Below are 12,410 nucleotides of genomic sequence, written 5' to 3'. Positions count from 1 at the left end.
ATGAACCTTTATTTGCAAAAATCTCCTTAGTCCTCTGTAATAACAGAAGGAAAACTGAACACAAAAAATACCAGGGTAGATTTTCAGACATCTTCCCATCCAGAATAGTTTCTATTCCTGCCCCCTGTCTCTTGTTGTTTTCAGTTCATCTTCACTATTATCACCATCTTTATCATATTCCTAAAATACTAAAATTGCCACTCCATTGTTCAAAAATCTTACTTCATTCCCTATTATTTAACAAATGATATACTTCTTGGTAAGGTATGCAAAAATCTCTATGCTTTAATAACATAAGCTTTTTCATGCAAGCCTACTACTATTTTATATGGAGCCTACATTAACTATAGTTTGCCTGCCATTCTCTTGAACATGTCTTGAAGTTACCCTTCTCTGTGTCAAATACAGTAATGCTGCTATCCTCATCTACACAAATCCTTTTCATCTTTCAAGGCTCCATACCTGTGTAATGTTTTCAGGTCATTCCAGCAAAAAGTGAGCATTCTCTGTTTGTGTCTACCATTCAAATGGCACCAACACTTAACATTTTCTTTTTTAGTTATTTTCTGTTTTTTTTCCCCATGAAACTAAATTAAATCCTGCATGGGGTGTTTTATAGGTCTTCTAACCCCACAGTCCTTAACATTATGCCATCCACACAGTTAAGCATGTAATAATGATTTAATGTACATTTTGCACAAATACAATTTAAAAAGTAAAAATAGAAAATCAAAATTCAAATACAAAAGTAAACTACATTCATCACTCCAAAATATCTTTTAAGGAAATTTGTTAAAACTAACCAAAAGAGCCAACTAAAGCCTGAAAAAAATTTTGATGCTACTGTTACATTAATAATTGGACAGCATTTACAAGAAAATTAATGTAACACTTACATTTCCCCAAAATCTAAGTGTTCAGTCTTAGTCATTTATCTGCTCTTAAGACTTACATGATTTTCCACTATCCAGTCCTCTCCCCTTCTTTGTCTCTTCTCACCACTATCCTCCCCTCAACATATACACACATACACACTCACACACACCCTAGCATAATATTATCTATGTGGTAGAGCCTTAAAAAATGTTAGTTATTTCAGATATGGTCTACAAATAGAAAAAATAGTAAGTATCAATATTGTCGAAAGTTTTACAACATTTTGAGAAAGCCACGCATAAACTATTAAGCTGTATGTTCCATTGGACTACAACTTTATGTTTGAGCAATGTTAAAACAAAACATAACTATAGACATCATTTTCTGGATGAATCTCATTCATAATTGCTGGTATTTCTGGTTCTTCTGCTTTGGGTTTTTCTTTCATTTCTGTAAAATCAAATAAACAGATTCAATAAATTGTACTGGGAAAATTGACTATCCATTTGGAGGAAGAAAAACTACTTCACAACATTCACAAAAAGAAACTACAGATGGAGTAAATATTTAAACACCATAAAGTTATAGAAATAATAGTGTTTTTAATAATCTTAGGATTCTAAGTAGAACACAGAGACCAGAAACCATAAGGGAAAAGACTAGTAGGTTTGAATACCTAAAAATTAAAATTATGTATGGCAAAAACCACTATAAACAAAGTTAAACGAAATCAAAGACAACTGGAAAAATATTTGCAACATATATACAGTAAAAACTATTATTTAAATAGATTTTTTAATCAGAAAAAGAAATCAAAAATGTTGAATGGGACAAAGATTCAAACAGACAATTCTTTTAAAAATTATATTTATAATAATCCTGAGATGTCTAGTAGCATTAATTATAAAAGGGGGTAATTAAGACCATTAGGTGGGTTTTATTTTTTAACTATTGCTTCTTAGCCTTTTAGCTAAGATCAAATGTATTTTTTAACCTAGCAGACAGGCAAAAATTTTTTAAATGTCATAATATACAGTGCTGACAAAGGTATGAGAAAAGGCACCTGTCTTGTGTGAATTGCTACCACATGTCTGGAGGTTAGTCTGACTGACTGTAAATCCAGACTTTAAATGTGGGTACCCTTTGGCCCAACAATTCGATTTCTAGGGATTGATTCAAAGGAAATAAGCAGACAAACTTAAGCCTCCAGTGCCTCCATTTCCTTATATTAAAAATGGGAGTATTATTTATCCACTAGAGTTTTTAACATTGAATAAAACAATCCACATAAAATATTTAATATGGTCTGGCACATAGAAGAGTACCAGATAAATGTTAACTAAATAAATGTCATTCCCAATGATATGTATTGAACATTGTTGTAATAGTAAAACTTAGCAGTAACCTAAGTGTTCATCCTTACAGAGAGACTGGTTGACTAAATTATTGCACATACATATAGCACAGTAACACCCAGATGTTACAAAAGACGTCATAAAGATGGCTCCAATACTTTGGTTCAATTCATTCAGAGAACAACAAAAAAAGATGGCTCCAATACATATTGTAAATGAAAACAAAAACAAGTCACAGAATAGGATGGGTACTGTCTCATTTGTTGAAACAAAACAACCTTAACATTGGAAACTGGAGATAGAAGGTGATATTATAGGGGACCTTTACTTGATATTCACTTGCATGTTGCTTTATTATAATGAATACTTAATACTTTTATAATCAGCAAAAATAGATATTCCCATTTGTTTGGTTAAACAAAGCAAAAAATAAAATGAGCGTGAATTAATTGACTATATTGACCTTGCTGGGTTTAGAATGAAACTGTTCGGAATCAGGACGCTGTGTTAGTTAGAGCTGCTTCTCCAGCAGGGTATCCTGTGAGTGCACATAGCGCTTCACATGTCTGCTTTTCACTGCAATGTATTTCTTTAAAGTAGTTCCTCAAAACCGGTATTACTTGGAAACCAACTAACCCCATGTTTTTGTTACAGTCATCTTTTGGGATAAAGAGCAAATAAACTACCAAAGGGATTTCTTTAGAAAAGTTTCCTGGGGGCCGGGCGCGGTGGCTCATGCCTGTAATCCCAGCACTTTGGGAGGCCGAGGCGGGTGGATCACGAGGTCAAGAGATCGAGACCATCCTGGTCAACATGGTGAAACCCCGTCTCTACTCAAAATACAAAAATTAGCTGGGCATGGTGGCACGTGCCTGTAATCCCAGCTACTCAGGAGGCTGAGGCAGGAGAATTGCCTGAACCCAGGAGGCGGAGGTTGTGGTGAGCAGAGATCGCGCCATTGCACTCCAGCCTGGGTAACAGGAGTGAAACTCCGTCTCAAAAAAAAAAAAAAAAAAAAAGTTTCCTGGGGATAATTATGGTCTGATAGACTCAGTCCATTTCTTATACTCTCTACAGTATTATACAAAGAGAACTGAAGTTCTCAGTTATGTTTCTGAGGCAAGTGAAATTAAACAAAGGTTGCATTATTTTCAAAACGCTATGCTTAGGAAAAAGTTTTTCAGGAACAAATCTTGAAATAGAAAGGGCTTTTGGTAAACCTGATAAAACCTATGAAAATGAGTTCCCTAGTAACAGGATCATATTTTATACCTTTGTGCCTCCCTCAGTACCTTGTACTATGAATTTACCTGCCTTCCATTTATCAGGAAAATTAAATTTCCTAGAAAAACTTCATTCATCAAGCTTTCTTGTTAATGTAGACTTAATCGTTTTTTTAAATGTGTTGCACATAATTTGTCCTATATTGGGGTTATTTCATGGACTATAGCATCTTATAATGGATAGTGAGTATGAGTAAGTACTTACTGTACTTGCTTGCATTTTCAATTTTTTTTAACTTTTTGAAATATGCCAAGACAGACATTGGTGCATGAAAATATTGTTTACTTAAAACTAGCCAATGAAATTCATAGTATCCATTGAAATAACTGGGAATAACCCAGGATTGTCAGAGAAGATTATAAATCACTATTCTAGGGAAGATATACCTACCTTGATGCTATAAACAGCCCTTACCTTGAGGAAAAGTATAAATATCTTTAGCATCTTCCTGGTGTGCTTTAGGATCCTGGCCTTGGGGCCCACCTGTTTCTTGGTATGGTTCAGAAAAGCATTCTTTAGGCACATCCTTATTCTTATGTGTCTTAGTAGAGAGGTCTTCAGGCCTTGGTGTTTCTTGGTGTATTTCAGGTGTATTTTCTCTAAGCTGGGGTGTCTCTTGGTATGTTTCAGGTGAATATTCTTCAAGCTGAGGTGTCTCTTGGCATATTTCGGGTGAATATTCTTCAAGCCCAGGTATTTCTTGATACATTTCAGGTGAATATTTTTCAGACCCAGGTGTTTCTTGGTTTATTTCACTTGAATAGTCTTCAGAATAAGGTGTTTCTTGGATTGTTTTATGAGAGGGGGCTTTAGGCAAAGTAATTTCTTTACATGTTTTATGAGGAAGGTGTTTAGGTTCAACTGATTCTTGGTGTGTTTTTGTAGAAAGGTCTTTAGGCTCAGCTATTTCTTGTGTTTTAGGAAAAAAGCCTTCTGTCTCAGCTCTTCCTTGATCTGCTTCATTGTATTCCTCTGTTTCTGCTGGGTTTTGGTCTGTGTCAAGGATATAACCTTTAGGCACATCTGGTTTTGGATATGCTTGAAGAGAGCATCCTTCCAGGTCAGTTGGGTCTTCAGATGTTGGACAAGGAAGGACTTTGGGTACAGCAGCTTCTTGGCACATTTTAGGAGCCAGATCTTCTCGTTTAGCCATATCTTGGTACATTTTGAAAGGATGGTCTTGAATTACAGCTATTATTTGGCATGTGTTAGGAGAGATGTCTTCAGGTTCAGCCATGTCTTGACATATTTTGGAAGAATTGCTTTGAAGTCCAGATATTTCTTGGTACATTTTAGGAGAGAGGTCTTCAGGTTCAGCCACATGTTGGCATGTTTCAGAAGAATGGTTTTGTACTGCTATATCTTGGTACTCAGAAGAATTCTCCTGATGTATATTACCTTCTTGACATATTTCAGAAAAACGTTCCTCAGGCACAACTTTCTGGTGGGGGGCTACTGAAGGAAATACTTTGGTTATACTCCTCGATGGCTCAGTTTTTTTCTCTATAGGTGTCAGTGCTTTCTCCACTATTTCCTTTTCTATCTGTGACTGAGGCTCCACCTTCAATTCTGTATTTTGTTGTCTCTTTCTGCCTCTTTGATTTCCTTTTCCTGTTCTCTGCTGCTTGCGTTTTTTCTGTTCTCTGCCGAGAGATCAGAATTAGTGTCAATAATGGTGCTACAGAATTCAAATAAATGCTGTAATAACAGTGCCAGGTCCCCCACTGCCTTGTTGCACAAGGATCATGAACTAGTCACTTAATCTCTCTAGGCTTCAATCTCTTTGTTTGTAAAATGAAGGAGCAGAGCTAGATGTTCTCAATTCTTAGGAGAGGGAATGTTTCTCCAGGACTTCTTGGCGTTGATGCCTTGCTTACCTGGAGCCCTCTTGGTGGAGCTTGGTAGTGTGTGTGTGTGTGTGTGTGTTTCTGTGTGTGTGTGTGTGTGTGTGTGTGTGTGTACGCACATGTTATAGCATGTTCTTAAAATTTGGTTATGGAAAATAAATAATTCTCATTACAGATTAATAGACTGGCATTCTGGTTTATACATGAGTCTCTTTGCATTTAGTCTGTGTATGTTACTTCCCTACCCCTGAGTTAACTCATACAATTTTGGCACAACTCCTCGTCTGTGCAGCCTGCAGGTGGATGCTGTAGATGGCTTGATTAACAATACATTGTCTAGTGTGAAGAATTCTAAGTTGCTACAGTACATTTCAAATGAGGTATACTGTAAATGGGTCAAAAGCTGCAAAAGTACTTCTTGAAGTTAAGAACCCTGGTAGATGGGCATTAGTGGCCATATTATACCTATCCCTAATTAATAGATTAAAGATCTAGGAGATGAAAGGATATGCATAGAAATTGCAGCCAGTGACAAATTGTTAGGCACTGCAAATATAGGCAAATACAGATGGCTAATACAGATGGGCTGGGGGCTGGGGGAAGTACTATAAATAATCATTTCATCGTTTTTCTAAATCTACTGAAATTCTGTTTCATGCTACCTGCTCCATGGAGCCTTCTCTAACAGACAACAGGACTAAAATGCTCTCCCAGCCTAGCACTCCTATAGGATTTATTGTGAGTACCATGCTGAAGGCAAGGAATGTAGGCTGTCTCATACTGCAGTTATTTCTGAATAAACTATATTTCTTTTAGTAAACATTTTAGACATTCTTTGGAGATAAAAAAACAGTGTTTTTTATATCGTAGGCTGTCTCATACTGCAGTTGTTTCTGAATAAACTATATTTCTTTTAGTAAACATTTTAGACATTCTTTGGAGATAAAAAACGGTGTTTTTTATATCTTTATAATGCCCATCATTCCATGCGTATTTAGAAAAATTATACCCTGTTCCATTTTTTGTGTATGTTTGAAATTTCCATTGTAAAAAAGTTTTTTAAAAAGACTACTTTACCAAACACAGTTTGAAGTCAATATCAAAAAAGGATATGTGTTCACTTCTAATATAAGGCTATGGAAAAAAAGGAAAAAGAAGGTATAGATAAAACAGTCAAAAATAATATTGAAAATTGTATTTAAAAGGAAATCTAAAGATGATGATTATGGCATCTCAGTATTGCTACAAGTGACAAGATAAATTATAAAGTTCTTATAAATTTTTTGAAAAAAGGTATGAATAGCATATCCAAATTCCTTAGGAAACACATTTTTTTTCTTAGCTATTCAATATGTAGATCTCTGTATGAGGAGATCTGAGTAATATAATAGTCCATGTTCTACCCTGGTAGTTTTTCAAAAAATACCTCTGTGGCCTAAACTTTAGTCTGTACTCTCTCATGATTGTGGGCAAGTCACTTAACCTCCACATGCCTTGGTTGCCTTGTAAGTGAAGTGAGGTAAATAATATCTGCCCAATTTCATGTGGTGGTTATAAAATTATATATCATAACTTACATGAATGAATTATTCAAATATAAATTAGTACTCTAATATGAATATATGAAACACTTTTAGTGCTTCTGTATGTCAGGCACTGTTTAAAATAATTTATTTTGTTATCTCATATAATCTTTACATCAATCTATGAAGTAGGTAGTATTATTTTCATTTTGCAAATGACAAAACTGAAACAGAGGCGTTGAGTAACTTGCCCAACACTTGTATTTAATAATCAAGCCGTATACATCATCCACCTGCAGGCTGCACAGACGAGGAGCCGTGCCTGGATTGCAGGCCTAGAAATTCGATTGTATGAGTTTGCTCAGGGGTAGTGAAGTAACACAGACTAAATGCAAAGAGACTAGTGTATAAACCAGAGTGCCAATCTATTAATTTATAATGAGAATTATTTATTTTCCATATATTTCCAAGGGCTCTGGCTACAAAGCAGGGGAGCCAGGCTACAAATCTAGTCACTCTGGCTTTAATACTCAAGCTCATAATCATGCACTCTGCTGCTTCTGTCTGAAACTAATAAAGTTTCACTGTATGGTATGTTTTAGTGAGAAAAGAGGGCACAGGCCTTAGCATTATAGAGATGTATCACCAGAGCAAATCCAGTCAATTGCTAACAGGCTCGCCCAAGGTGTTATCCACTTGAGCGAATACCCTCAGCCCAGCAAGCCCAGAAACCTGATTCTGTTAGCACACTGAAACTAGCTTCTTTTATCAGGGGCAGATCTCATCAATCAGATTTAAGGAGACTGACCTATAAACCTAAAGACCAATTTTTAAATGACCAGAAATACAAAGACACATAGTAGAAAATACCTGGGCTGGCTGGACACAGTGGCTCATGACTGTAAGCATTTTGGGAGGCTGAGGTGGGCGAATCACTTGAGGCCAGGAGTTCCAGACCAGCCTGGCCATATGGTGAAACCCCATCGCTACTAAAAAATACAAAAATTAGCTGGGCAAGGTGGCAGGCACCTGTAGTCCCAGCTACTTAGGAGGCTGAGGTATGAGAATCACTTGAACCTGGGAGGCAGAGGTTGCAGTGAAGAGAGATCAGCCACTACACTCCATCCTGGGCAGCAGAGTGAGACTGTCTCAAAAATGAATGAATGAACAAACAAACGAAAGAGAGAGAGAGAGAAAGAAGAAAAAAAGAGAAAAAAAAAGGGAAAGAAAATACCTGGGCACTGGGCTTGCAAACAAATGCACTCTCCCTGTAGGTAAGTACTTAGGAAGCCAAGTAATGATTGGAAGATTGCTTAGTGGGTATGGAATTTGGGAGCTAACTGGATAATTTTCAATAGAGTTACAGAAGGACCGTAGTACAGAAGTTTCTACTATAAAATAATACATGTGTTCCTAAAAAAACTCACTTTCTGCAAAATCATCCTCTATAAAGACACAGTGGTTATGGAGGTGCGGCAAATAGGCTTGGGACAAATGATTCAAAACCTATGCAACATTTTAACTAAAACAATAATTGGTACCAGGAGAGAGAACTTGGGTGGTTCAGACAAGCGGCTTACTGTGGTGGGAGGCTGCCTCAGGGGATAGTAAATGCAAATATAGTGTAATTGCGGGCTTGAAGCTGCTGAGACCTGACCTCTGAGCCAGCAGGGGTTGCCGTTCAGTTGGGCACAGGAGGGAAGTGCAAGCTGTCACTTGGTGGAGAGCTGTGCAAGGCTGGTGTTGTGCATCTCTGGGGAGGGAACCCTGGATGCCGGCTGAAAAGAATCCTGCCTATACAGCAGCCAAGCTGAAAGCTTTTTCTTTCCAGCTGAAAGCTGTAATTCTCTTCCCACTATTCTAGCTCCTTTTGATTAGGAAAAAAAATCATGAACCAACAAAACTCCTGTATTATACTGACATCATTCTCCTATTTACCAATTGTATGTGAGCTTGGTGTTATAGAAACATCTGTTGTAACAGAACAGACAGTGCTCAGTCCATGGTGGGGTTTGTGGGATTGGAAAATGTCCTTTCATAGGACAAGTGTTTTGCTTAAATTAGTGGTTCTCAACTGGGGGTGATTTTGCCTGTCTCCCCCCCACACCACCACTGGAGACATTTTGTTGTCACAACTGGGGTAGAAGGTGCTACTGACATCTAGAGGCCAGAAAATACTACAAAACATCTGCAGTGCACAAGACAGCCCCACACAACAATTCTCCTTCCCATAGTGTCAGCAGTGCCAAGGTGGAGACACTTTGGCTTAGATGGATGCTGCACTTTTGGCTCTTTGGGCTCCCCTCCCAAGCAAGCAAGCCCCCAGTTATCACAATCGTATTTGAAACGGATGCAATTAGATGCCGCCTAATTTATAATCACACTCTTGTATTCCCTTCCTGTGTTTACGTACAGGTAAACATATAGGTGATCTAAACTCTGTGTCACTCATTTACAGCAAATGTTTTGGCTTACTCCATGGAGAGTTAATCACACTCATTCAGTAAAAATTTAGCTAATAGAAAGCTTGGAGAACAATCTTGGAGGCTTCTTCAATGATGCTTTCCACTCCCAACAAGATGCTTCTATGTTTATATTACCATAGGAGCTAAATGCCGGGCTTCTCTACAATATAATTTGGTTGCTCAGTGCTTTAATTAAAAGAGACCAGGGAAAAAAATCTGTCCCACCATTTTACCAGCTGTGTGTGTGACTTTCGGCAAGAGATTTAATTCACTGGAGGCTTAGTCTCTTTTTTTCTGTAAAATAGGGATAACAATGCCTGATTTACAGGATCGTTGGAAAGATAAAATACAGCATGTAAAAGTGCACCGCACTACTTGATGCATAACATCTTCAATAAATATATTAGTTCCCTTTCCCTTGTGATGCTGCCATACCCAAATAGCCATAGTGACGTTTCCTTTTCTTGCACTTCAGCTTTTCTTTTCCTAAGTCGTTCTCTGTTTCTCAAACTCCAGGTTCCAATGACTTCTGTAATAAAATGAAAGTTATTAGAGAAAGTGATGAACTGTGGTGTTTATCAGCAAAAGTCCTACAGTCAAGTAGCAGAATCTCTATGCTAGGTTTTCCTCCTAGCTTTTTGAAGACAAGGACTACATCTCATTTATCCTTGTATCGCTGGAGAAAGCCTGGAAGCAGACATTCAGCAAATCTTTTTGAATGAAAAGGTCAGAGACCTACTCATACAGAGTATTTGTACATAAATGTGCTACCAACCTATTAATTTCTTCAAAATAATTTTACATATTGTACAAATAATGAAAAAAGCAGCCATATTTTGCTGTCTTTAACATGATAATTTGTTTTCATTTTATACTCATTTCTGTCCATTACTTTTATTATACAAAGTTGTAAGAATAGCATACCACAATTTTATCTTTTTATTAACCTAACATTATATTAGAACTATTTTCCATGATGTAGTCTTCATAATGATAATTTCAATGACAATATAATATATAATCTAGTTGATGTACTCTCATTTACCCAGTGCTTTCTCTTGGATTGAGCATGTAGGTTGTTGCTAGTAATCTTTGCCTTGTATATCAAATTATAATAAGCATAGTCATTGCATATAGCTTTTGTTTTGGATTTTTTCCTTAGAATGGTGTTTCTTCAAGTTCTTTGGAAAATTAAGGGTATGATCAAAAAAGTTTCTGCTGCCAAATAAGGTAGAGAAAAATTAATGAGTCTTTAATGTAGAGCTTCCTAGAGCCTGTGAAGTGATGCACATCTGCACTGGGACCTCTGAAGGATAGAGCATGCCCCTTGAACCAGGGTACCTCTTGTTCTTGGGATAAGGTTTCTTTATAGAGAAAAATTATACCTTTATTTTACCAACATCTAATTAAAGTTGACATTTCCTTCAATTATGAATGTAGATAATAAACCACAGTAGTTTTGGCAGTATATGACTTTTTTTTCCTTCAACTTTTAAGTTCAGGGGTACATTTTCAGGATGTGCAGGTTTGTTATATAGGTAAATACGTGCCATGGTGGTTTCCTGCACAGATCATCCCATCACTTTGGTGTTAAACCCAGCATCCGTTATCTGTTCTTCCTGATGCTCTCCCTCCCCCACAGTATACGACTTTGTCCCTATTAAGAAATCACATATTTTTTATATAATATTACTATTGTTGCAGATACCTTAAAATATCACTTACTGGCTATAATTTATTTGACTTGATACTATTATTATTACCTACCACTGGATATTGTTATCTAATGCATCTATAAATAATTGTATATAGATTACTATATCACAATTTTTAATTTTGATATTTGTATCTTAATATAATTATTTCCTTTGTAATTTTATATATTTAATTTTATGCCTTTAAAACTTTTATTCAAAGAAGGAGCCTATGGGTTCATCAGAATGCCAAAGAGATCCGTGGAGCAAAAAAATTTTAAAACAATGTCTTAGAGTATCTGAAGGCCTAAGGTTCCACAAAACATTTTGAGAAATGCTGCTTTAGGATAGATCCAAGGACTGAGATTAGTGAGTCAAAAGAATGAGCAGTGTTATAGCTCTCACCACTTATTGCCAGATTTCTTTCCAAAAGTTTGACCAAATTTATGCTACCATAGAAATGTATGAACTCACTTGTTTTACCACAACCATCTAATGAAATTATTGGATGAACTACCCAATGAAAGTATTGGGTAGTCTCATTAGCTTTCATTTAAGTATATTTCCTTTTTTTTTGGCCAGATCCACTGCAAAGAGAAAATTATCATACCCCAAATTCTTCCCAATAGCCACCAGCCCTTAAGGTATTTTTCATTACCTGGAGAATGGTTCTCTTCTTGAACAGGATCAAGTATCTGATGGTGCTTCAAATAAGATTGGTCCTTTCCGAAATCCATCTTGCTGTAATACCTTCCTGCTATTTTGGTCTGACTTCCACAAGCAGTCTAAACGCTTTTTAAAAATATCAAAAACAACTAACACTTAAAAAAAAAAAACAACCCACACACACAAGCTTGCTTGTCACTTGACTTCCCGCCTAAAAGTTTTATCTGGCTGGACCACAACTTCAGGCTAATTCTACTTTCTTTATCACACTGCACAGGTGTGAGTAGGGGAAATGGCGGGTGCCAGCAACCTCTAGCATAGGTTGCTATTTATACAGGGAAACTGTCTGGCCACAGCCTGGCATGGCACAGCCTCCAGTCAGCACTCTTTTGGTTCTATCTGCCAGGAAGTGTCTGGATCCGATGTTCCTTTTACAGACGGAGGTGGCTTGGTATAGAACACAATCTAGGCTCCAACCAGCTCAGTGGCCCAGGGCAAGTCACCTCCCTTTTCTATGACTCTCTTTCTGCATTTGCAAAATGAGTAAATAATTTCTGTCTTGCCTAATTCATACAGTTCTTGTGAAAGTGAAAATAATGGATGTGAAAATGTTAATATGTTAATCTTACATGGTTTCCTGTATGTGGATTTTTTCACCTTAATCTGTTGCAAAATAATGTACAGTTTTGCTGTGTATGCT

At 36.8% G+C, this 12,410-nt stretch overlaps 1 protein-coding gene across 1 annotated transcript; it reads right to left on the bottom strand.

Annotated features, from left to right (window-relative positions):
- Positions 1-662: 662 nt before the first annotated feature.
- On the bottom strand, positions 663-12,113 carry HEMGN (hemogen). Its single transcript, XM_017527842.2, has 4 exons — positions 11,703-12,113; positions 9,786-9,879; positions 3,930-5,158; positions 663-1,326 (listed from the first exon to the last, which is right to left on the bottom strand). The coding sequence occupies exons 1-4, from the start codon at positions 11,779-11,781 to the stop codon at positions 1,229-1,231; spliced, it is 1,500 nt and encodes a 499-aa protein (XP_017383331.1). The 5' UTR covers positions 11,782-12,113; the 3' UTR covers positions 663-1,228.
- Positions 12,114-12,410: the final 297 nt, after the last annotated feature.

The sequence above is a fragment of the Cebus imitator genome, unplaced genomic scaffold, assembly GCF_001604975.1.
Source record: "Cebus imitator isolate Cc_AM_T3 unplaced genomic scaffold, Cebus_imitator-1.0 Scaffold51, whole genome shotgun sequence".
Classification (NCBI taxonomy): Eukaryota; Metazoa; Chordata; class Mammalia; order Primates; family Cebidae; genus Cebus; species Cebus imitator.
This window is presented reverse-complemented; position numbering and strand designations above follow the sequence as displayed.

Bases quoted from the DNA above. Each gene is read 5' to 3' on its own strand.
- HEMGN (XM_017527842.2), bottom strand. From the start codon at position 11,781: ATGGATTTCGGAAAGGACCAATCTTATTTGAAGCACCATCAGATACTT. The intron at 5,159-9,785 runs GTATGGCAGCAT...ATCTCTCGGCAG, and splicing joins ACGTCACTATGGCTATTTGG to AGAACAGAAAAAACGCAAGC. The intron at 1,327-3,929 runs GTAAGGGCTGTT...TTGATTTTACAG, and splicing joins TATTTATACTTTTCCTCAAG to AAATGAAAGAAAAACCCAAA.